Below are 27,332 nucleotides of genomic sequence, written 5' to 3' on the forward strand. Positions count from 1 at the left end.
TTCAGATTCGGAGAATATGCTTTCTTGTTACACATCCAGTTATGAATAGGATTCAAATAGTTCTGAAGAGGAAAGCATACATGTTTGCCATCGATTAAAGAAGTCCTTCCGTGTCATTTTGAGCCATCTGGACTGCGATGTAACAACCCAAAAAAGAGGCAGAAAAGAGGCAGCTCCTGTGAGGAATGAATCAGCCCGTTTAACACAGGCTGATACATTCCTTGCATGGAGCTTGGACTCCCCATGCTGGCGGCTTTTGGATGTAACACAAGGGTTTTAAAAAAAAACAGTACAGCAAAATACATTGACGTGATGGAAAGACACTACAATGCGTCTTTTTTCGGTCAGGGGCGTTCCTTCGGTGACGTCACGTACGGACTCGTCACCAACTCGAAAACAAGACGTTTTGTCATGAGTTTCAGACACTGATGTACAGTATAATAACCAACAGTGAGGTTTTTTTTTGTGGGGGCAATCAAAAGATCAAGCGCTACATTGACTCTGTCCGACCATGCTGAGAGCACACGGCTAAAAATAAGAGGATATACAGTCTTAAAAGCGAAAGATTAGAGAGGGTGATGTGTGTGTGTGTGTGTGTGTGTGTGTGTGTGTGTGTGTGTGTATGACTAGTCTTGTGAGGATCACTAACATTTTATACCATACACAGTGAAGACATTTTTGACAAGTGAGGACCTTTTGGTTGACCCCTTTCGGAGGCGGAAGGAAGACGCCCTTGCATCAAATGCGCTAGGCTAATATAAAATAGCTCGCTCGCCGGCCGGTTGGCATTAACCAATTGCGCGAGCGCTCCACGCGGCAACTTGCCGGTTGCCTGGTAACTGCCGGCAACTGTCAATAGTCAGCCTCGTCTACCCCCCCCCCCCCCCCCCCCCTCCGCTTCTGAAATGCAGTTTGCCTTTTCAGTCCTTATTTTTATTAACTTTGCTTTATGAGTTTCAACAGGACTCAAAGCAGCTTTTCATTCCGAAGGCATTGCGACGTCATCGGGGCGCTCGGAGCGTGTCGCTCGTTCGGCCTTCGCTGAAAAAAAAAAAACAACAAAAACGCAAGCGAGCTAACGGCCTCTTTCAAAAGCCTCGCTAAGCTATAAATGAAGCCCCCCGCTAACTGAACGTACAGGTGTGTATGCATGTCAAGGTCACGTTGTTCAACTGAGCAATTAGCATGGCTTCCCCGTTGTTATTTTCGAGAGAAAGAAACTGATCGAGAATAGACAGAATCGAAGTACAGGTAACATTCAAGTTACGACCAGCGTGAGTTACGACCACCCGTACTTATGACCACGACCGCCAGACCCCCCCCCCCCCCCCCTTTTTTTTTATTCTACGCCTGGCACGGCAACGCGCAAGCAGCTTGCAACGCGTGCTACAATTTTGGCCAGCCAGCATGTCACACACCCACACAGCAATCTACTGCTTGACTACAAAATTCACCTGTGACTGTAAAGTCAAAGTCAGCTTTATTGTCAAATATGCTAATATGCATGACAAGTGACCTTGAGAGTTTTGAAAGGCGCTTAGAAATGAAATGTATTAGTATTATTATTATTATTATTAGTAGTAGTAGTAGTAGTAGTAGTAGTAGTAGCTGTAGCTGTAGTAATCATAGTAGTAGTCATAGTAGTATCTAGCTAGTTATCTAGCTAGCTATTATCTATCTATTAGCTAGCTGGCTAGCTAGCTTTCTATCTATTTGAGTTACTTCTGGGTTGAGTGAATGCTGGCGCGTGTGGCTGCCGCTGCTCACCCACAGAAAAAACGTATCCTGTGACTGTAAAGTGACCTTGAGAGTTTTGAAAGGCACTTAGAAATATGCTGTATTATTATTATTATTATTATTATTATTATTTAGGACTTGGTAAACTCCTTCACAGGAAGAACTCATTAGCCAGGTTACCAATCAATCAGTTCACGGTAAGACAACCCCTTACAATGTCTACGTACTGTTGGTTTACGGATGTTGGTGCTTGGTGCCCCCACCGACAATGTTCCTGTATTCAAGCCTTGTGCAAAAAAACATCTTTGACATGACAAATATCATTTATGAAAATAATTGGCACGTGCGACGCGCAGGGATGTGCACGACTGACCTTGCTAGCGCTGTGGTGGAGCGTGTCGTTCAAGACGCTTCCGCTCTCCCAGTTCTTGATCTTAAGGAAGCGAGGGCACTTGGAAGGGCTTCCGTTCTGCACCGTCTTGGTGGGCGACATCTTGTCCGAGGCGGAGCTCTGACAACAGATAAACGCCATTATTTGACACGGACAAATTAAAAAAATTAAATAAAAACAAAAAGTTGATCAATAGGATTCCGATTGACGAGAACTCCACTGTTGGAAAGTAAAACATTCATTTGGAGACATGACCCGGATCCAAAGGGTGAAATGCATTGTTTTTTTTACAGTTTGACAAATTCACCAAGCAGCGGTTATTTTTAACATGTTTCATTGCATTGTGGTGCCACCACGGTAAGCCCCGCCTCTTAAAGCATTTTCTGTCTTGAAGCTAGGTACCTGGTGGATGGCTAGTGGCTGGCTGGATTTGAGTGTATGTATGTATATTAGCTAGCTAATTGGTAGCACACGTACACACGGGTCTAGCTGGCTGGCTATTAGCTATCTATTAGCTAGCTAGCGTTCGATCCATTTGAGTTACTTCCGGGTTGAGTGAACGCTGGCGCGTGTGGCTGCCACTGCTAACACTCTGAAAAAATTATCATGTGACTGTAAAGTGTCCTTGAGAGTTTTGAAAGGCGCTGAGAAATTAAATGTATTATTATTATTTTTATTATAATTTATTATGTCCGTATAAGCGCTCAGTCGCACAACAAAAACAACAAAACCCTTCACTAAATCGCCACGGTGGGGTGAGGTTCAATTTGGATCGTTCCTACAACCGACTTCTTTGGCAACATAGGCTTAGTTATACTGATGAGGTGATACCAGAGCAAATGGTGCAATCAGGCCAGTCGTAGACCCCATACTTAGGCAGACAATAGAAGTAATCAGTGTAGCCGCAGGGAGTAGTCCACTGCACCCCCCCAAACTTAGAGCAGGGACCAATCATAGCAGCGTCTGGCACCGCCACGTCTGGACAGTAGGGATATATATATATATATATATATATATATATATATATAGGGCCAAAACTACCAGAAAGTGGCACTGTAGTGTCATGAACAGACATGTTGGACACGTTTTCCCGGCGTGCGCTAGGGAAACGATTAGCGGCTAGCAGGTCGATCATAAAATGCTTTGGGTCCAATGTGAAACGTTGCTTGCAGCGTAATCAGCAAGAACATGACATCGATGAAATGGATTCATGGCGGCGGCCTACTTGAGTTGATGAAGTGCCCGATGGGAGATGGAGCGACTTTTAGCACGCTCCCCCATCGACTTCCCGTTTTCATTTGAAGGCCCGGTGACAAATACAATCAACCACTAACGGCGGCTAACCTTTCAGCACACTATTGATTGATCATAAGCCCGCTGTTTAAAATCGCCGGAATCAATCACGGGCGATTAGTCATTTCGCAAGCCGAAAACCTCGCCCCTTGCTGGTTGGAAAGTCATTTGGAATACAAACACACACACACACACACACACAACACACATACTGTATGTGTGTGTATCTGTATACATACTGTATACAGATACACATACATACTGTATATCTATCTATCTATCTATCTATCTATCTACATATATATACACACATATATACACACACACATATATACATATATATACATATACACACATATACACACATATATATATATATACACACACATATATACATATATATACATATACACACATATATACATATATATACACACATATATACATATACATATACACACTTATTATTATTATTATTATGTTTAATGGGGACCTGGGAACGGATTATTGTCATTTTTAATGGTTTCTTATGGGAAATTAATGTTCGGCAGATGAACTTTTCACTTTACACACACTTTCTGGGACCCAATTAAATTTGTTTGCTGAGGTTTCAAACTTTTTTCCATATATAAGGCGCACCGGACTATCAAGCGCACCTTCATTGAATGAAAATAGTTTTGCGAAGATATTATATAAATAGATCAAAGTTTTCCAAATATAGGGTGCACCGCATTATAAGGCACTATAGTAGAAACTGAAGTTACGCACTACGTTGGGGGGGGGGGGGTGTAGTTGGTGACTGCTGACCTATTTAGTAGAAAATGATGTTTTATGGGGACCTGGGAACGGATTATTCTCATTTTAATGGTTTCCTATGGGAAATTAATGTTTGGAAGACACACTTTTCGCCTTACACACACTTTCTGGGAAACAATGAAGTTTGCAAAGTGAGGTGTGACTGTATTTCAAGGGAGACATTCGAAAAATTAGGAGGAGATGGGAAGGTCAACATGGCAAGCGCTACAATTTTACCCCGTGGAAGTATTTCAAGGATCAACACAGTATGCGCAGATTAGGACACCATCGGCGTAATCCGGATTTAACGTCGCCGCTGTAGCTTGTCGCCCGGAAGCATCTGAATGGGGGGGCGGTCAAGGAGATGATGATGATGCCCCCCCTTCCCCCATCGCAGTCGATGAACACATTTGCTCGCTCATTTGGTAATATCACAAGCGAGGTTTAGAAACAATCAACGTGCAAATAAATAGAAGGGAAAAAACAACTTGTAGTGACAAGAAATACAATATTTTTCCAATTATAAAACAACATTTCCAGGAAACACGCCAGAGAAACACGGCGTGAATCCCGTTGAGTCATCACTAGCCTGCGGTTGAATGTCGCTGGCTTTTTCAACATGTTCGCTTCCACAAACTTCTCACAAGTGAGCTCGACCTAAAAACTGTTAATTCCGCCTACATTGATGTACATTCATCCATACTCGGAGTACAGTGATATCTTGGCTTACAAACTTAATTGGTTCCCAGACAGAGTGTGTCAGGCAAAAAGTGTGTATCCCAAAAATTAATTTCTCATAGGAAACCATTGAAATGAGAATAATCCGTTCCCAGGTCCCCATAAAACATAATTTTCTACGAAATAAGCCTTAAAACGACACAAAATATACCTTATTTTATGTATAATAAAGTGCTATTGTATTGTAATTAAAGAAATAAACTGTACTGGAATTGTCGTGAATGAGTCTTTTTCATTGTATTTTGTATTTCTTTTTTACCTGCTCGGCCTCAATGTTGTGCAGCACCACCGGCATGTTGTCACGCCTCCTGTTGTTTTCAGATGAAAGCTGCGATGAGACGCTGGCGTCCCTGCAACAGAGGACAAAGTCATTCAGGGGAAGATGATTCAGTTGAACATGATAAAAACATACATGTTCATTTCCAGGCATGTTTTTAGGGGAGTGAATTAGAACAAAACATTGCTGGTCAGAGTCCATTTTCAGCAAAAAATTTAATATGATAGCTAGCGATTGATAGCATATATATATATACAGTAAAGTCTCGTTATATCAATATTCAAGGGAGTCCGAAAAAATATCGATATAACCGGGACTATTGATATATCCGACCCTGTTTGCATGTAATTTTGTCCGTGCGTGCATAGAAATAGTATCGATATAACCGGGACTATCGATATATCCAATATCGATATAACGAGACTTTACTGTATATATATATATATATATATATATATATATATATATATATATATATATATATATATGTACATATACATCTATACACTATACATATCTATACACATCTACACACGCATACACATACATAAAACACACATACATAAAACATACATACATATATATTGATATATAAAATATATATATATAAATAATTCTATATAAATATATGTACAAAAAATATGAAATTATAGATAGTAAAAAAATATATATCTCTAAAAAAAGTTGGCAGCAATACGTCTGTGTAAGCTCTCAGTCGTACAGGAGTGGTCCATCCATCGATGAGAAGGTTTCTTCAGCCGTCATCTGTACAAAAGTGAAGGTTTCGGACGTTTCGCCTCCTATCCAAGAGGCTTCGTCAGCGAACTCTTTTTTAGTTCGCTGACGAAGCCTGGATAGGAGGCGAAACGTCCGAAACCTTCACTTTTGTACAGATGACGGCTCAAGAAACCTTCTCATCGATCTCTAAAAAAACATGCAAATCCAGTCCAAAATACGCAAAATCTTCCAACATCTCCATTACCGACGTTGGATTGTCTTTTGGTAAACCCGAAAAAAACTCTCCGATTACCTCAAAACCTCCTGACGGGATTTCACGCGCGACAATGAAACGAGACTCAGCACTTACTGTTCAAGCAGATGAATTTATAAGCGCCGAGGGAGCAAAGCGACAACAATTTCTGGCAGCCGCGTGCAACAAGCATCTTAAGTAGCGCCCGCAAGACAAAACGAGGCGCGGCCTACCTGGATGATGACGACAAAGTGGACATGTTGCCTTCAAGGACAACCGACACCATTTTTTTTGTTTCCTAACTGACATCAGAAAAACGTTTGATAGCATCTAAAATAGCCAAAACATGCCAGATGATAGTTTTGGTCAAATGCAAAACACTAATAAAAATGACTTCAAGTGTCCTAAAACTACTTCAAAATGACACCGGAGATGCCGAGTTTCAGAAGGTCCCGCCCCCTTGTTCGTGACGTCACGCCAGGACATCTTGCCTTGTTCTAGAATCCAAACAATGGCTTCAGATGCGGAGAAGAAGCGTTCTTGTTACTCATCCAGTTATGAATATAATTACAATAGTTCTGAAAAGGAAAACATCAATGTTTGCAATCGATTAAAGAAGTCCTCCCGTATCAATTTGAGCCATCAGTACTCCAATGTAGCGTCCCAGAAAATGCACAAGATGGCGCACAAGCTTCAATGGAAATGGGCTGATGGATCTGCTGGGAATCTGTGTCAACTAGTATCAAATAGTAGTCTTGGTGCAACACACAACCATTCACCATTGCGTTATTTATGTGTTCTCCTTCTAATTTTGCCTTCAACAAGGATGAAAACAGTTTTCAGACCAAAGTACCCAAAATGTCCACAACTTGTCCTTTAAAGGACAACCGACACGGTCCAGACAAGTTGCGTCAATAATTTGTAAAATCACTTCAAATGACTTCGACTGAGCGCATTTTACAAACATTTCACTGCATATTTTACATTTTAAAACTTGCACTGAATATTCAGGAAGTTTTGTTTTTGAGTTGATGATGGTGCCCGACGTGACGTCACGTAGGGATCACCCCTGACCGATAAAGTGTCACATAATGCATTTTTGTTACTTTTTTTTCATCTGAAAACACTGTGTCGATCGTGAAATTAGAAGGAAAACTACATGAAAATCAGAATTCAAAGTAAAAAAATCGGAATTCAGAGTTAAAAATCGGAATTCAGAGGTAAAAGTCATAATTCAGAGTTAAAAATCAGAATTCTGAATTAAAAATCGGAATTCAGAGTTAAAAATCGGAATTCAGAGTTAAAAGTTGGAATTCAGAGTTAAAAATCGGAATTCAGAGTTAAAAGTTGGAATTCAGAGTTAAAAATCACAATTCAGAGTTAAAAATCGGAATTCAAAGTTAAAAATAGCAATTCAGAGTTAAAAATCGGAATTCTGAATTGAAAATCGGAATTCAGAGTTAAAAATCACAATTCAGAGTTAAAAATCGGAATTCAGAGTTAAAAATCGCAATTCAGAGTTAAAAATTGGAATTCTGAATTGAAAATCGGAATTGAGAGTTAAAAATCACAATTCAGAGTTAAAAATTGGAATTCAGAGTTAAAAATCGCAATTCAGAGTTAAAAATCGGAATTCAGAGTTAAAAATTGGAATTCTGAATTAAAAATCGGAATTCAGAGTTAAAAGTCGAAATTCAGAGTTAAAAATCACAATTCAGAGTTAAAAGTTGGAATTCAGAGTTAAAAATCACAATTCAGAGTTAAAAATCGGAATTCAGAGTTAAAAATCGCAATTCAGAGTTAAAAATCGGAATTCTGAATTGAAAATCGGAATTCAGAGTTAAAAATCACAATTCAGAGTTAAAAATCACAATTCAGAGTTAAAAATCGCAATTCAGAGTTAAAAATCGGATTTCAGAGTTAAAAATTGGAATTCTGAATTAAAAATCGGAATTCAGAGTTAAAAGTCAAAATTCAGAGTTAAAAATCACAATTCAGAGTTAAAAATCGGAATTCAGAGTTAAAAGGCGCAATTCAGAGTTAAAAGTCTCAATTCTGAGTTAAGTCAAGTTACAACTCAAAATTCTAAGTTAAATGTCAGAATTATGAATTAAATATGTGTGTGTTACTCCTGGGTTGAGTGAACGCTGGTGCGTCGGGCTGCCGCTGCTCACCCGCACATTTTTGTTCTTATCCTGTGACTGTAAAGTATCCTTGAGAGTTTTGAAAGGCACTTAGAAATCGAATGTATTATTATTATTATTATTATTATTATTACAAACAACGCAATGGGGAATCGTTGTGCGTCGCACCAAGACTACCAATTGCGCTAACACGCATAAATAAGGTGTAAGTTGACACAAATTCCCAGCGGACAAATCAGCCCATTTCCGACGGAGCTTGGGCGTGCATTTTCTGGGCGCTATATTGGAGTCCAGACGGCTCGAATTGATATGGAAAGACTCCTTTAATCGATTGCAAACATTTATGCTTTCTTCTTCAGAACTATTTGAACTTAAGAGTAGCGCGTGGTTGGGTCTTTTTCGGTCCCATAATAGGGGAAATTTGTTGTAAAATGAGGGGTGTGATGATTCCTCATTACAATCAACGTATCCGCTGTATGAAATGATATCGCCCAAATAGAGAAAGATAACATTTGGTCAAAAAATTGGTGTGATATGAATAATGTCGATCAAAAGTGTACAATGGGTCCTTCCTGGTCTTTTTACATTATGTTGCTCACTTGAGCTATACAGCTGCTTATCTGGCTATCTAGCTAGCAATCTAGCTGGCTACCTAGCTCGCTATCCATTTGCTATCTATTATCTAGCTAGCTATATATTTGCTATCTATAAGCTAGCTATCTATTAGTTATCTGTTAGCTAGCTAGATAACTTTCTATCTATTCGAGTTATTCCAGGTTGAGTGAACGCTGGCACATGTGGCTGCCGCTGCTCACCCACAGAAAAACTGATCATATGACTGTAAAGTGACCTTGAGAGTGTTGAAAGTCACTTATAAATGAAATGTATTATTATTATTATTCATAACTGGATGAGTAACAAGAAAGCTTCTCTCCGAATCTGAACTCTCTGAAGCCATTGTTTTGATTCTGGGGCAAGGCAGTTTGTGAAGGAGTATCCTGGCGTGACGTCACAAACAAGGGGGCGGGACTTTCTCAATCTCCCCAGTTTCGAGCAGAGGCAGTTTTGGGACACTTGACGTCATTTTATTGTTGTTTTGCATTTGACTAAAAATATCAGCCTGCGTGTTTTGGGTATTTTCGATGCTGTAAAACGTTTTTCTGATGTCAGTTAGGAAATTTAAAAAAAATGCTGTCGGTTGTCCTTTAAGGAAAAGAAGAAGCTATCTAGCTGGCTGGATAGCGAATAGCCAGCTAGCTAGCTGGCTATTTGCTATCTATTAGCTTTCTATCTGTTTGGGTATTTAAGATGCTCTAAAACGTTTTTCTGATGTCAGTTAGGAAAGAAAAAAATGCTGTCGGTTGTCCTTTAAAATGTTTCAATGGAAAGCGATTTACGGGTATATTTACGGGGGTGGCCAGACCTCACTGACCGCATCCCAAACTGGTTCTTCAGAAAGTAAACCATTTGCTCGTTTCCCGACTGGACGACCGACACAAATTGTGAGGTGACGGCTAAGTGACATCATGCATCTGGCGGGGTATTTTTTGCGGCGGGAAGACATTCATCGGTCAGACCGGCGAGGCTTTGCGTTCTCGGCAAATGCGCGCGCATGGGATGCTCATCTGGGACAGATAATGGAAAATTGAATTATTAATTGCTCGTCAACAAACACTTCGGGGTTTTTGGAGTGGCTGCAATGGCCGTCACGTTTTTCAGATAAAACAAAAAACAACAAAAAACCGCAACATCCATCTTTCGTGAGACGCCCGTTTCGAAAAACGTGGGTCGGCTAAGTCATTCAGAATTTTTGCCAAATAATAATAATAATAATAATAATAATAATAATAATAATAATAATCCATTTGATTTCTAAGCACCTTTCAAAACTCTCAAGGTCACTTTACAGTCACGGGATCAGTTTTTCTGTGCGTTAGTAATTGGTCTCATTTTGTTCAGATGGTTGAACGGATAGCCAAATTTGAGAATGAGAAGAGTCACCGCTTGGAATTGAAGCGGATTTACGTGTTGGAAGAAATCCCGAGAATTTTCTGTGATATGTCTGTGTAAACTCTCAGTCGTACAGGAGTGGTCCATCGATGAGAAGGTTTCTTCAGCTGTCATCTGTACTTCTTTCAAGGTTATCCAAGAGGCTTCGTCAGCGAACTAAAATCTTTTGCTGGTAGTTTTGGCCCTATGTATCTATATATCTCTAGATCTATATATATATACACATATATATATATATATATATATATATATATCTAGATCCATATATATATATATATATATATATATATATATATATATATATATATATATATATATATATATATATATATATATATATGGATATATATATATATATATCCATATATATATATATATATATATATATATATATATATATATATATATATATCTAGATCCATATATAAATTTCTAATAAAGGTATTCTGATTCTGATATATATATCACTATCGATCTAAAATATATGAAATAAAATGTATTACTATTATCATTATTATTATATCTAAATCTATATCTCAGCTTTGATTTTATCAAAGCCGAGACTTCTGCTCTGGTAAAAAAAATAGAGGTACCAGCAAAATTTTATTTCTCTGACGAAGCTTCTCGGATGAGAAGCGAAACGTACAACACCTTCAAAGAAGTCAGATGACGGCTGAAGAAACCTTTTCTTCTGATGGATGATAAAAAATTAAAAATATTAATAAAATATATAAATAAAGTAATAAAATATGTGAAGCCCTCCCTTGAAAAAAATACCAGTAAAAATCTGACGACCGATTAAAAAACAAAATCTGGCATCGTTTTGAAGTCAAAAGGAAGGCATAAAAAAAAAGGTTGGGGTCCTGTTGGGGTCCATAACTCCAGATCTCAACCTGGTTGAAACGCCAGCTTTCAAATGCCAGCTTTGTTTCTTTATTAAAAAAAATGATTTGAACAAAATGGCATCGATCTTCCAGGCTCATCGCGTGCATGAAGTTGACTAAAAACCACAACCAGTCATTCGTTCTCGACGCCACAACAACTTTTCTCGACACAAATCGATTGCGGGTTCCATGGCCATTAGACGTTGGGAGCGCACCCTGTCAAATAAAGACGCAAATATGTATCAAAAAAAAACCTAACAAACAAAACGTTAATGAGGCAGATGGTCACGCCCTCTTGTAAAATGCTGACCAACCAAACCAAAATCAGGTGTGGTTGTCAAAGTTGGAATGGTTCCCCGCTGCACCTTTCAGTCTGACTGGAGTAGGTTTTCAACTATTTGACTATAAATAACAATTGGCATTCAACAAATGCTACCCTAACAACAACAAATCAATTTTCACCGCACCCCCCGCCCCCAATTTTAATACAGTGATAACTCGGTTTACGAAGCCCTTGGCTTACGAACTTTTCAGTTTACGAACGTTAAATTGATGAACATTTTACCTTGGCATACAAACTATTTTTCAGGATACACACGGAGCTGCCACAATATGTGATGTGCCCCATCTCCAATGGCAGCTGGCTTGTTTACGTCCTCTATTCCCCGCCCCCAGTCTTCATTTAAAGCCACGTGATTGGTCAAGAAGGCAGCAGTCAGGGGAGGTGGTTTAAACATTAAAGTGATAGGCAGATGACAGAGAGAGAGTGAGAAAACGGATAGAAAATTGTGACATTTGGACTCGTTTCAACTTTGATAGTTCATGGGCAGAGTGTGGACTGCAAGGTTAAAATATCCCATCGGTCAGGCTCCACAAATAACTCGCGCAAGCCATCTGTACACTTGATGCAAAAAGCTAAACAGAACACAATTGATGAGGAAGGAGGTAAAATGATGGCAGAGAAAGCACCTACAGGGGAACATTCCTCAAGAAGAAGGCTACGTTCCTCATCAAGTATTTCATGCTGATGAAAGCGGACACTCCAGTCCATCAAGCCATCAACGACCATCACAAAGGTCAATAAAACAGTACAGACTATTATTTTTATTATTTATTTCGCTTAAAATATTTTATTATTATTATTATTATTATTATTATTATTATTATTATTATTATTATTATTATTTCTTTAATTATAATACCATAGCATATTTATTGTCCATAAAATAAAGTATATTTTGTGTAGTTTTATGGCTTAGAAAATTAGAAAGTAGAAGATTAAGTTTTAGGGGGACCTGGGAACAGATTATTCTCATTTGAATGGTTTCCTATGGGAAATTAATTTTTGGGATACACACTTTCGCCTCACACGCTCTGTCTGGGAACCAATTAAGTTTGTAAGCCAAGGTATCACTTTACATAGTTTTATTTACGCTTAAACAACAGCTGAAGCTGGAACAAAGCGCTAACATGGAAATAAGGGAAACGCTGCCCCCTTGTGGAAGGGGGAAAAAAACATTGCCAGAGGCCATGGCCAGCGCTTTATGGGCACACAAACAAGAAGAAAAAAACAAAACCCAAACAATTTCAGGAATGGCGCTCTCCGTCATATTTTCAATTCCCAAATAAATTTGTGAATGAGTTAATGAAGCGATGAATGTATTAATCAATTGATCATACAATCACCACGCTTGCCAGTGAGGGCCAAATAAGTTTGGGCTCAGCCTCTCGCAGTCTTCAAAACGAACGTGCAGAAAAAGCGGCGCGCCAAAGGCGGAAATATGAGACGAAGGAAGGCGCCAAAGCGGCCATCGCAAACGAGTGCACCTGACCGAGTGACCAGCGCAGCAAAATTAGATCCTTTCCTTCTTCCTCCGGACGCCACAAACAAACATCCCGCGGCGAGCGAAAGGCCAACCTATTTCCAACTGGAGCTGCGACGCCACCTCCTTCTTTTCCCCGCTTTGAAAAAGGCCGACGCGGCCGCCATCTCGGCGGCGGCGTTTTAAACGAGACGTCATTGTAGCAACGAGCGGCATTAGCGCGCGGGGCAAATGTCAGCCTGTTTTCCAGATCATTGCGGCCATTCTAACGCGTTTCAAATTGCATGCGGGCGGCCCCATTAAGTCAGCTAGCTTAGCAGGATGTATCTTTATTGTCTTGATACTCCCCACCGCCTCTTTAATAATCATCATAAGAAAACATTTCATTTCTAAGCGCCTTTCAAAACTCTCAAGGTCACTTTACAGTCATAGGATAAGTTTTTCTGTGAGTGAACAGCAATAGCCACATGCGCCAGCGTTCACTCAACCCGGAATAACTCATATAGGAAGCTAGGAAGCTAGCTAATAGATAGTCAGCTAGATAGCTACCCAGCTAGCCAACTAGATAGTTAATAGATAGCCGGCTAGATAGCTAATATCTAGCAAATACAGTAAAGTCTCGTTATATCGATATTCAAGGGAGTCCGAAAAAATATCGATATAACCGGGACTATCGATATATCCGATATCGATATAACGAGACTTTACTGTAGATAGCTAGCTAGGTAGTCCGCTAGGTAGCCAGTTAGATAACAAATAGATAGCTAATAGATAAAAAAATAGATGGCAAGCTAGTTAGCCAGCTAGGTAGCAGCTAGATAGCCAGCTAGATAGTCAGTTAGATAGCCAATAGATAGCTAATAGATAGTAGATAGCTAGTTAGCCAGCTAGATAGCTAATATAATACCTATTGAGGTAGCCAGCTAGGTAGCCAGCCCGATAGCCAGCTAGAGAGCCAATAACTGGCAAATAGATAGTTAGCTGGGTAGCCAGTTAGATAGCCAATTGATATCAGATAGATAGCCAGCTAGCCAGCAATTATATAGCAAATAGATAGCTAGCTATGTAGCCAGCTATATAGCCAATAACTAGAAAATAGATAGCTATCTAGGCAGCCAGCTAGATAGCCAATAGATAGCTAATTGATTGCAGGTAGATAGCCAGACAGCTAGCAAGCTAGATAGCTAATAGATAGCTAGCTAGATTGCCAATAGATAGCAAATACATAGCTTGGTAGATTGCTATCTAGGTAGCCAGCTCGATAGCCAATAACTAGCAAATAGCTAGCTAGCTAGCCAGCTAGATAGCCAGCTAAATAACCAGACAGCTAGTTAATTCCTAAATTATATGGGTGTGGAGTTACATGAGCTTGAAATGAAAATACTGCTTCTGTCACATTAAAAGGCAACAATCGAAGGTCATCAAATGTTCTTTTGCAGAATTTCTATCCTCAGTATGCTTTATCAACCTTCTACACACACACACACACACACACACACACACACACACACACACACACACACACACACACACACACACACACACACACACACACACACGCGCGCGCACAAACACTTGTACGACAAAGCATTCAATCGCCGAGAGGGTAATTACGGATGAGAAGCCGAAACGCATGAACCGATCAACAACGAGATATTGATCGGGGTGGGGGGGTTGCCTCAATTTGATTGCGACGGGTCACCGGCGCGAGTACAATGGACGCCATCCCATTGGTGGGAGATGGAAGCGATCCGGTACTTTTCCGCCAGACGCGTCGGTCAACTTGGACTTTTTCACCGCGAGCGTAAACTCGTTTATCTTCGGAAATTCTGCTCGGCTGTAGGAGACGTTCATTCATCGGTAACAATAACAGTGACAAAAAAAAAATTATAATAATCATAATAATAATAATAATGCCAGGTAAGAACTAGACAACAAGATGGTCTGAAACGTCATGCGTACTTTGTTGTGGCGGATAAACTCACAAATCGTACAAACAAATTAGCAAAAAAAAAAACGCAATTTTTGTTGTTGTGATTTCAAGATGCTGTCGCGAAAATGGCTGCCTTTACAGCAGCTCCTGCATTTTGTTTTGCTACTTCTTCCTTTCCTTTCCTCTTCCTTTTATCATCTATCACCTATCTTTTGGATGCACTCATTTTTGCCTTAAAGTGTTTATCGGTTTGAAATAAGTAGGAATTTTGTGTTGCCAAAGGACTCTTTGGAGTTTTTCAGAAAGTCCTGCAATGTAAGGTACTGCTACTCCTCTCCTTTTTGTATCTTCAGAATTTTTGGTTTCATTCCCTATTCTTTCTTTCTGACATTTGTTAAATGACCACTGAGGGTACCCGCAGTTAGTGAGTGCTCTCCTGATATCTTTTGACTGATATGTAAGATAGGCTGCCAAATGAAAAACAAAGTAAAGTAAACTACCCCCCCCCCCCCACACACACACACTCTTTTTATGTCTTATTTTTAATCAGATTATGCTTTTGGATTGGAGCTTTTATTAGTTTTACAGTGGAGAAATTGACATTTCACGGCAGCAAAGTGAGGAAAGGAAAGGAAGAAGTACAAACACAAAATACAGGAGCTGCTGTCAAGGTAGCCAAAACAACAACAAAACAAATCATGTGACATTCAATCCGAAGCACTTTCTGCATGAAAGAGGAAAAGATCAAAGCATCCTTTTCACCAGTGGATCGGGGACGTCACTCAATTCTATCCTCACAAAAAGAAAATAACCCCTAAAAAAACGGCAGTGGAATCCATCACCTGTATAAGCCCGAGTGTTCCATAAATCGCATTGAAACCAGTTTGAAGGTGTGATGGCGCCTGTTCAAGCACGTCAACATTTTGGCTTCCATGAAAGAAATTGTTCTCGGTTTTAATAAGCGTCGTACAGTCATTAGCAGCAAAGTTGTAATTAGGAGGCCACTTGAACAGTAGCATTCCAGAAAATGGCCCTCATGAAACCGTTTAATGTAATGCTTGCTGGTTTTAAGCTACGCCCCACATACAAGAAGAAAAGAATTGACGATAATTAGCCTTTGTGTAGAAAATTGTTATATAACTACACTTCAGGATTACATGGTATATTGAAGATTAAAGAAGAAAAAAAAACAAATTATAGCTCAAGCAAATAATGACTTTCACGCCTGTGTAAACTCCCAGTCGTACAGGAGTGGTCCATCCATCGATGAAAAGGTTTCTTCAGCCGTCATCTGTACTTCTTTCAAGGTGTCGGACGTTTCGCTTCTTATCCGAGAGGCTTCGTCAGCTAACTAAAGTCTTTTGCTGGTAGTTTCGGCCCTATATATACTCTGCTATGCTATCATAGCAGAGTCTGGCAACGTAGGGCTGTCTTACTATTCCTAAAATACGTCTGTGTAAGCTCTCAGTCGTACAGGAGGGGTCCATCGATGAAAAGGTTTCTACAGCCGTCATCTGTACAAATTTGAAGGTGTCGGACGTTTCGCTTCTTATCCAAGATGCTTCTTCAGCTGGTAGTATAGGCCCTATGTATATATATATATCCCTACTGTCCAGACAAGGCGGTGATACTGGCGGACACTGCTATGATAGGTCCCTGCTCTCAGGATGGGAGGAGCAGAGGACTAATCCCTGCAGCTCCACTGATAGCTTCTGTTGTTCTGACTGACGACTGGCCTGATTGCCCAATTGCCAATTTGTTTAGTCTCCCCTATGTATTGCTCTTTACAACAACATTGTAAATCGTTCGTACAATAGACTGTTTAGGCAACATAGGATTAGTCATGCTGATGAGGTGATAGCATGGTCAGTTGGGCAATCAGGCCAGTCGTCAGTCAGAACAATAGAAGCTATCAGTGGAGCTGCAGGGATTAGTCCTCTGCTCCCCCAAACCTGAGAGCAGGAACCTAACATAGCGGTGTCCGGCACCGCCATGTCTGGACAGGAGGGATATATATATATATATATAGGGCCTATACTACCAATAAGACTTTAGTTAGCTGACGAAGCCTCTCGGATAAGAAGCGAAACGTCCGACACCTTCAAAGAAGTACAGATGACGGCTGAAGAAACCCTTTCATCGATATTCCTAAAATAGAATAGAATTTGTCTGACTATTCCTAAAATAGAATAGTAAGACATATAGAAAGCTAGCTAGCAAGCCAATAGATAGCTAATAGCTAGCCAGCCAGACAGATAGCTATTATATGGTATTTAACCCCCCCCACACACACACACATATATTTTCCTGGACTGTGAAACACCAACAAAATTTGAAATCGTATTATTTTGTACTGTATTCATTTCCATTCATTGTAATTGTTACAAACAAGGTCACGGGAGGATTTCGGATTGTAAATGTCGACATTTGAAATGGAGAAATGAAGAACAAATGAATGTCTTTGCATTTGCCAAAATGAGGACAAAATACTTGCACAGGGCGGAGGTTCCCTTTCATATCAACGTGAGATTTAAACACCTGCAAATCTTTTTTGGCAGTCTGACTGTTCTTTTGGCTGCAAAGGCCAAAACTGACAAGGTTTCTTTTTTTGTTTTTCATATGGTTTTATTGGCAGCGTGACATGTGTCAAGGGTACATCTCCAAAAACTCATGAGGCTGACAGGTGCATGATTACAGCCAAATATTTCAAGCGCAACTCGACGCCTGCCTGTCTGTCATTCAACTTATGCGCCACAGGCCGTAACCAAGCCGGCTCGTCGGGGAATGCAATCTGGGCCACGGCAAAAAAAAAAAAAACAACAACAACAACAACAACAAAAAACAGTGAATTGCTAAAGTTGCTTCTCCGCCAAAACAAACTGTTATTGCCATTTTGTTTTTCAATTGAAACAACTACAATGAGACCTCGGTTTACGAACCCCTTGGCTAACAAACTTTTCGGTTTAAGAACGTTAAATTGATGGAAACGTTACCTTGGCATACAAACTATTTTTCAGGATACACACGGAGCGACCACAATGAGTTATGTGTGTCGTTCGCCAACGAGCCCGTTCTCATAACAAGAAAATGGCAGCCGGCTTGTTTTAGTCCTCTATTCCCCGCCTCCAGACGTCGGTTAATGCCACGTGATTGGTCAAGAACGCAGCAGTGAGGGGGGGGGGTAGGGTTTACAGATAGAGAAAGAATTTGATCGAGCTCGCTAGCGACCAACTATTTTTCTATTTAGCTAGCAGTCTAATCCCTTTATGATGTCAAAGTCAAGGCACGGGGGCCAATTCTGGCCCGCCACATTATTTTATTCGGCGCGCGAAAGCAAATAAAACTTCGGAATAAAAGTCCCAACCAAACTTTCAAATTGTGTCATGTTATTTTTTACTTCGAATTGTAAATTTTGAAGAGTTATTCATTAATATGCGGTGCGCTCTTTACGTAATATGTGGAGGGCATGAAACATTCTAATGGCTTCCCCAAATTCATAACAGCATCCGAGAAGAAACAGTAACGACAACGTGCTGACAACCCTGATTTATAGGGATTGAACGTCGTAAAATATCAGTCGACATCTTGAGTCGAAAAACCGGTTGCGTTCATTTCTCACATGCTTGAAATGTCGCCGTTCGCAGGCTAACTTTCCGAAAAACGTCAAAAGGTTCCGCCCATTCGAACATTTCAGTCATCCGAAAAAGTTCTCCGACAACGTCCGCTGATCAACGCATGCAATTTCATAACATTGCGTTCCTTCCCTGACCCGAAACGGTTTAATAATAATAATAATAATAATCCATTTCATTTAAAAGCGCCTTTCAAAACTCTCAAGGTCAGTTTACAGTCACAGGATCAGTTTTTCTGTGGGTGAGCAGCGGCAGCCACAGGCGCCAGCGTTCACTCAACCTGGAATAACTCAAATAGATAGAACGCTAGCTAGCTAATAGAAAGCCAGTTAGATAGCTAGCCAGCGAGATAAGATAGGGAATAGATATCCAGCTTGCCAGCTATATAACTAATATATAACAAATAGATAGCTAGCTAGGTAGCCAGCTAGATAGACAATAGATAGCTAATAGATAGCAAATAGATGGCAATATAGGTAGCCAGTTAAGTAGAAGCTAGATAGTCAGCTAGATAGCCAATAGCTAATAGATAGTAGATATAGATAGCCCGCTAGATAGCTAATATATAGCAAATAGATAGCTAGCTAGATAGCAAATAGACAGCTATCTAGGTAGCCAGCTAGGTAACCAGCTAGCTAGCCAGATAGATAGCCAATAGATTGCTAATAGATAGCTAACCCCGAAGTAACTCAAATAGATAGAAAGCTAGCTAGCTAGCTCAATGATATCTAATAAATAGCTAATAGACAGCAAGATAGCCAACAGCTAGCCAGCGAGACAGCTTACAGCCAGCAAGCTAGCCAGCTAGCTAATGGATAGCTAATAAATAGTTAATAGATAGCCAGATCACCAACAGCCAGCCAGCTAGAGAGCTAATAACCACCAGCTAGCCAGCTCTTTGTTCTTTCGGGATTTTTTTTGACGCCGATATTCAGCACCCCGCTAAACTCCCACGCTCCAATTCCCATTTTCAAACGTCATTCAGTTGTTTGCCGCCTCGTCCAACATTTCTGCGCAAATTCTAACCATTCCAAAACGGTTTGAGGGCCGGTTGAACGGGAAGGCGTTCAACAAAATGACAAATTTGCTCCACGGACGAAAACCATTCCATCGTCAAAAGGGCGTTTCCGCTCACTCGGCACATTTACGGAATAAGCGTCACCTCCTAAAAAAATTCCGACGGTCTCGTTTAACAAACTCCCAAATCAAGTCGGATATTGACTGAAAGCCAGTGGCGGACCGTCAAGACCCTGCAAAGCCTTCTCTGCTGGCCTAAAAATATCTAGATCACGGACTGATGTTAATTTTTGTATTTAAAGGACAACCGACACCATTTTTTGGGGGGGGGTTTCTTACCTGACATCAGAAAAACGTTTTTATAGCATCTAAAATACCCGAAACACGCAGGCTGATATTTTTAGTTAGCTAGATAGCTCTATAGCCTATAGCTAGCTAGATAGTTAGCTTGCTAATATACTGAATGTCATGATTAAATACAGATAGAAAGCTAGCTAGCCAGACAATAGATAATAGATAGCCAACCGATAGCTAGCTAGATAGCTAGCCACCTAGATAGCTCTAAAGCTGATAGCAAGATAGTTAGCTAGCTAATACACTGAATGTCACTATTAAATACAGATAGAAAGCTAGCTAGCCAGCTAGTAGATAGATAATAGATAGCCAACCGATAGCTAGCCACCTAGATAGCTCTATAGCTGATAGCTAGATAGTTAGCTAGCTAATACACTGAATGTCACTATTAAATACAGATAGAAAGCTAGCTAGCCAGCTAGTAGATAGATAATAGATAGCCAACAAATAGCTAGCCACCTAGATAGCTCTATAGCTGATAGCGAGCTAGCTAGATAGTTAGCTAGCTAATACACTGAATGTAAATATATTGTGTTGATTTAATTGTAGTTTTGTAAATCACATGACAGTCTGGATTGATCTTCAGACATAGCACCGCTGAAGGCCTAGCGATGAAATATCCGACTTCCGAGCGGGACTTACCAGGCCACTTGAATGCCGGCGTCCCTCCTGGATGCGTTCCTTTGCCCCTCGCCATTGATCTCCTTCTTGGTGTTGCGGATGAGGCGTAAGACGGGCTCGATCTCCTTCAGGAGCTCGTTGTTTTCCTCCAGCCCGTTGCAGAAGAGCCCCCCGCCGCCGCCGCCGCCCCGCAGGGGGTCCTGGGCGGCCAAGAGCGCGATGGAGGGCGACGACAGGTTCTCGATGGCCCTCAGCTGAGGCGAGCAATTTCCGTACGATTTGGAGGCCGGGTAGGCCGGCCGGGTGACCCGCACGGTGCGCGTCACCCGGCCGTCGCCCGACATGGTGGTCTCCAGGTGGGTGGTGAAACCCTCGGGCCCGCGCAGGATGAGCACGGCGTGGCTCTCGGGCGACACGTTCTTCAGCGTCTCCAGGGCCCGCTCGTAGCTTAGCTCCACCAGGGGCTTGTTGTTGACGGCGAGCACGATGTCGCCCACCTGGACCAGACCGCATTCCTCGGCCGCGCCGCCCCGGATCAAGTCCGACACCACCACGGGCGGTTTGGAGACCCTCTGCTTGACCAGGAAGCCCAGACCGCCCACTTTTCGCTTGAAGAGGCGCACCGAGATGATGTTGGGCTGCAGCTGGCAAACGCTGGCTTCAGACTCCTGCATGGCTTCCGCGCGGGTGTGTGGGACGCTTGGGGTGCGTGCGCGGGTGGGTGTCCCCCCCCGAGGGGTCTCTGAGCAAAGAGTGAAGAGAAGCCATGCGTTTCAAAAGGGGGGAATTGGCTTGGGAGGAAGCGCATTTTTAGGGGGACTTTTTCTTTGTCAAGGAAAATGGATCATATTAAAAATAGGATGCGCCAAAAGTCATGCGTCGGCCCCATGAGATGGCAAAGGATGCAAAAATCCAATAAACCTTGTCAAAAAATGCTTACGAACTTAATTGGGTCCCAGACAGAGTGTATAAGGAGAAAAGTGTGTATCCCAAAAATTAATTTCCCATAGGAAACCATTCAAATGAGAATAATCCGTTCCCAGGTCCCCATAAAACATGATTTTCTACTAAATAAGCCGTAAAACTACACAAAATACAGTGATACATTGGCTTACGAACTTAATTGGTTTTCAGACAGTGTGTAAGGTGAAAAGTGTGTATCCCAAATAATAATTTCCCATAGGAAACCATTCAAATGAGAATAATCCGTTCCCAGGTCCCCATAAAACATGATTTTCTACTAAATAAGCCGTAAAACTACACAAAATACAGTGATACATTGGCTTACGAACTTAATTGGTTTTCAGACAGTGTGTAAGGTGAAAAGTGTGTATCCCAAATAATAATTTCCCATAGGAAACCATTCAAATGAGAATAATCCGTTCCCAGGTCCCCATAAAACATGATTTTCTACTAAATAATCCGTAAAACTACACAAAATACAGTGATACATTGGCTTACGAACTTAATTGGTTTTCAGACAGTGTGTAAGGTGAAAAGTGTGTATCCCAAATAATAATTTCCCATAGGAAACCATTCAAATGAGAATAATCCGTTCCCAGGTCCCCATAAAACATGATTTTCTACTAAGTAAGCTGTAAAACTACACAAAATACAGTGATACCTTGGCTTACAAACTTAATTGGTTCCCAGACAGAGTGTAAGGCGAAAAGTGTGTATCCTAAAAAATAATTTCCCATAGGACACCATTCAAATGAGAGTCATGCGTTCCCAGGTCACCATAAAACATAATTTTGTACCTTCTAATTTTCTAAGCCTTAAACCTACACAAAATATATCTTATATTATGTACAGTGATACCTTGGATTACGAACTTAATTGGTTCCCAGACAGTGTAAGGCGAAAAGTGTGTATCCCAAAAATTAACTTCCCATAGGAAACCATTCAAATGAGAATAATCCGTTCCCAGGTCCCCATAAAACATAATTTACTACTTTCTCCTACTTTCTACTTTCTAAGACTTAAAAGTACACAAAATATACCTTTTGATATAGGGTATATAGGGTATACCTTCGCCAATTATTAAAAAAATGCAATTATTAGACTCTTGAAAGGCTATTATTAGGCTATTATTAAAAACAGTTCAGGCCGCAGACTCAGTAATACACCGCAGACATCACATACATCCTCACCCAGTCCACCAAAACCCGGTTGCCGGTTGACTTCCTGGGTGACGCCTGTCAAGATGGGCTCATCTTATACTCGACATGCTCGTTTTCTCAGCACGGCTTTGCTTGATTGATTTTTTCTTTTCATCCCCTTTCAAGCTCAACCGCCCCCGCAAAACTCTCGGGGACATCGCAGGTTAACACGAGGACATTATCGGAATGACTCACCGCGGCTTCGCGCGTGTGAGTGGGGAAACTCACATAAAATCAAAATGATACTCGGCAAATTGAGTTCCGTTGACGTCATCGATGCGCCCGGCGCTTTCCCCTTTTCAGAAACACCCAAATTCATTTCGACTTCGACGAACAACAACATAAAGGGGGGAAATTCCCCGGTTTTTTTTTCTGGCATCAAGCCATCAACGACCACCACAAAGGTCAATAAAACGACTTTATTATACAGTACAGTTTATTTCTTTTTTAGGTTTATGGGGATCTGGGAACGGATTTTTCTCATTTGAATGGTTTCCTATGGGAAATAAATTTTTGGGATACACAATTTTCACCTTACACACTCTGCCTGGGAACCAATTAAGTTTCTAAGCCAAGGTATCACTGTACAACGTTTACGCCCCCCTCGGATCACCCGGAATCTTTCAAGATGGAGTCCGACGGGGCGGAGTTGGACCGAGGCGTGGGAATAACTTTGAGCGCCGGCCCTTTAATCCCACACCGGTCCTCGCGGGCTCCCCCGACGAGCTACGAAATGGCCGAAAAATGATGCAAAGGAAGCCTCAGCTGGCGATGGTGTACTTCGGGCGCATCTCGCTGCTTTGACTCACGCTCGCTTCCTTGGTAACGAGCACACGACGGTGTCAAAAAGTGGCGACGCGCCTTCACGTGCACTCCGAATTGGACACACACACACACACACACACACACACACACACACACACACGAAAAACAGCACATGCGGGGTTGTCATCGAACAGAAGCCACGTTGGCACGTCATACGTGTTGTGCATACAGGGAGGGATGCACGCACACACATATACATTGATTTGCATATTTGTGCGCAAAATAGCAACGCACAAGAAGAAGAATTAACGTCCGTTTGGGTCATTTCCGAAAGATCTGCTTTTGCTTATTTGATAATAAAAGTGAATATGTGACTTTTTCGTAAACATGTTTGATATTTCGTAAACACGTAAACAAGATTATTTATAAGATGATTATTGATTCTGATTCTGAAAAAAAATTCAATACAAATAAATAAAATGTATAAATAAATAAAATAAACAAACACAGAAAGAAATGAATAAAAAAACACAAAATTCCAATTTAAAAATAAAAAATAAAATTTAAAAATGCATAAAATTAAAAAAATAAACAAACAAACAAGTAAATAAATATAAAAATACAAGATTGCAAAAAATGAAATTGAAATATAAATGAATAAAATGCATAAACAAATGAAACAAATAAAAAATTACAAAATTACAAAAAAAATCCAATTAAAAAATAAAATTCATACATACATAAAATTAAAAAATAAACAAATAACTAAATACAAAAAATACAAGATTATTTTTTTTAATATAAATAAATAAAATGTATAAATACAATTAGAAAAATAAACAAACAAATAACTACATAAATAAAGTAAATGAGAACTGGCAAAAAATGTGGGTTGGATTCAGCTGCTTGTTTGAAATACTGACTTCATTTTAAAAAAGCATGAACATTCCGCACCCCCCACTTCTCCCTCAGAAAAAAACCTGCACAAGCTGAATGAATGAATGAATGAATGAATGAAAGAATGAACAAATAAATGAATAAATACATAAACACAAACACGTGAATGAATGAAAAAAGTAAATAAACAAACACAAATGAATAAATTAATAAACACAAATGAATGAATAAATAAATAAATAAGCATGCGAATGAATGAATAAAGGAATAGACTAATATACGAATAAATATATAAATGGATAAATAAACAAATAAATAAATAAACACAAATGCATTAATGAATGAATAAAGAAACAAATAAATAAATAAACAGATGGATGAATAAACAAACTAAACAAAATAAACAAACATCAACGAATGAATGAATGAAAGAATAGATAACTAAACGAATAAATAAATGAATACAAATGAACGAATGAAAAAAATTAATACATAAATAAAAAATAAATAAATGATGCCAGTAAATTAAAAATAATGCAACAAGGTGGTAGTGAGCTGTATTTATTTTACATATTTTACACGGGTGGTTAAAAATAACTACATTCCTCTATCAAAGCATTCGGCGGTCCAGTCGTTGACTGATTATACACAGGTGTCTTAAATGCAAGGCCCGGGGGCCAAATCAGGCCCGCCACATCATTTTATTCGGTCCGCGAAAGCAAATCAAAGAACCAAAATTTTATACGTTAACCACAACAACAGTCATTCTTTTTTATTTAAAATGTGAACATTAGTTATTCATTAATAAATAATAATAATACATTTCATTTATAAGCGCAACAAGTCACTTGAAAAACAGCAAGCGTGCTCAGTCCCCATTTTCAAGTTGCTTCACCCCCCCCCCACCTCGTTTTAAGCGCAATACGTGGAAAGAACGACACGTCCGATCAGCTCACCCACTCGATGAACGTGCACCCCACGAGGAAAAATAAACAAATGCATGAAAACTTGCCGTGAAACTCCTCAGCTGTATGCGCGGTGCATCCCTCAAACACTCCAAGAGGAGGTATGGGACGTGTGGGTGGGGGTGGTGGGGGGAGGGGTGTCAAAAAAGGCACCAAAAAAAGGGTGGGCAGGGGGAAGGTGAAGGTCGATCTAGCGTTTGTGCCTCTCTGGAGGCTCGCCTTGTGGCTCGCACTGCGATCCGGTGCCTTTTTAAAGCCATGACAGGAGAGAGAGAGAGAGAGAGAGAGAGAGAGAGAGAGAGAGAGAGAGAGAGAGAGAGAGAGAGAGAACAGACGGGGGGGGGGGGGGGGGGGGGGGTGCAATTTCGGGGGAGGGGGGGCGTCGCCTTAGCCTGCCGTCACTGTTCAGCTAGCGGCGGGAGGCGCTCCGTCCTCATCGAAACCCCCCCCCCCGCCCCTCCCCCATCCCCAATCCGCTGCAGAGAACGCAGACGAAAAAAACGGCGCATGGCAGCGTCTTCAATTTTATTCCTGCCGTTATTGGTGGACGGCGATCTTTCATTCAAAGCTAAAGTCTGGCTTGTCGACGGGGCTTTGGGGGTCAAAGGTCGGTCGCAAATGATGGTCGTCAAGATGTTGGAGAGTAGGGGGCGGGGGGGGCGATTGGGGGGAGTTGACCTGTGCTCTTTTTGGGGGGGGGGGGGGGGTTAAGCATGTTCAAATTTTCTTCACACCAAAATTTATTAAATAATAATAATACATTTAATTTCCAAGCACCTTTCAAAACTCTCAAGGTCACTTTACAGTCACGGGATAAAGTTTGTCTGTGCAGCGGCAGCCACATGTGCCAGCGTTCACTCAACCCCGAAGTAACTCAAATAGATAGAAAGCTAGCCAGCTAGCTAATGGATAATAATAATAATAATGATAATAATAATAATAATCCATTTCATTACCGAGCGCCTTTCAAAACTCTCAAGGTCACTTTACAGTCACAGGATAAGCGCGAGCGTCCCCTCAAGCTAATATCTAGCGAATTGATCATTTCAAGTCAACAACGTTCTGGGCGATTTCAAGAACAGATGGGGAAAGTGGATCATTTCCTGTGAAAGCAAACCCAGTGGACATGACGTAGCCCCCCCCCCCCCCCCAAATAATTGCGGGCACTTGAACCTCTGCTTTCCAGCCCACCTCTGACCCCTCCGATGTGATGGCGTGCGTGGGTGAGTCCGCGACAGCAGGTAAGCCCGGGGGTGGGGAAATGCACACTTTTTCACTTTAGCTCTCCATATCAACATCATTGTCACGCTGAAGACCCCACGTGACGTTTGACACCCGGAATAGAACCACGTAATTGCCTTCCGTGGCGCGTTGGGGTCAACGGATGTAAAGTTGGTGAAAAGAAGTGAAATATGCTTGTTTTCTGATAGACACTTTTTTTACCCCCCCCCCCATTCGCCAAGGATGTGCGCTTATGCGCATACAGGCGCACACGTCATTATGTCGATCACTTCCTGCTTGAGTGCTGCCATCTGCCCTCTTATGAAGCCCCGCATGCGGATCACCGTGCAAACCTATCCCCCACGCCCCACCACCCTCAACGCCGCTCGGCGACAGCTCGCATATATTCAGCCACATCAGATTCACTTATTGGAAGAAAAAAAAAAAAAAAATTAAAAAAAAACCCACTATCTCACTTGTTCCGTCTCATCGGTGAAAAAGAGCAAATAGGCAAGGCGGCCTGATTTCGGACACACTTTTCATTCGCAAGGCGGCTTTGTGCGCTTGAAAGGAGATGGGGGGGTGGCGGGGTCCCCAAGTGGATTGTCCCTTCTCACAAAAGGGTGGCTCTCAAAGACCTTCGCAAGATTAGCGGCGCGCCAAAATCCAAACGTGGAAACAAGCCAACGCTTTGCAAATAAAT

At 41.0% G+C, this 27,332-nt stretch overlaps 1 protein-coding gene across 9 annotated transcripts in view; it reads right to left on the bottom strand.

Moving 5' to 3' along the window:
• Positions 1–25,566, bottom strand: part of nos1 (nitric oxide synthase 1 (neuronal)) — a 60,535-nt gene extending 34,969 nt beyond the window's left edge. For 7 of the 9 annotated variants that reach the window (XR_016114614.1, XM_088993409.1, XM_088993407.1 and 4 more), the window contains exons 1-4: positions 25,456–25,566; positions 20,641–21,361; positions 5,214–5,304; positions 2,111–2,248 (exon numbers count right to left, since the gene is read on the bottom strand). Coding sequence is in view for 8 of the 9 variants with exons in the window: in XM_088993409.1 (XP_088849535.1) it covers positions 2,111–2,248; positions 5,214–5,304; positions 20,641–21,293 (882 nt within the window). In the remaining variant the exon portion in view is untranslated. Of the gene's footprint in view, positions 1–2,110; positions 2,249–5,213; positions 5,305–6,261; positions 6,291–6,318; positions 6,366–20,640; positions 21,362–25,455 lie in introns of those variants that run through there. The other 2 variants (XM_088993410.1, XM_088993411.1) reach the window with 2 other exon arrangements.
• Between the last annotated feature and the right edge of the window lie 1,766 nt (positions 25,567–27,332).

Source organism: Hippocampus bargibanti, linkage group LG04 (assembly GCF_051943395.1).
Source record: "Hippocampus bargibanti isolate YZ-2025 linkage group LG04, ASM5194339v1, whole genome shotgun sequence".
NCBI lineage: Eukaryota > Metazoa > Chordata > Actinopteri > Syngnathiformes > Syngnathidae > Hippocampus > Hippocampus bargibanti.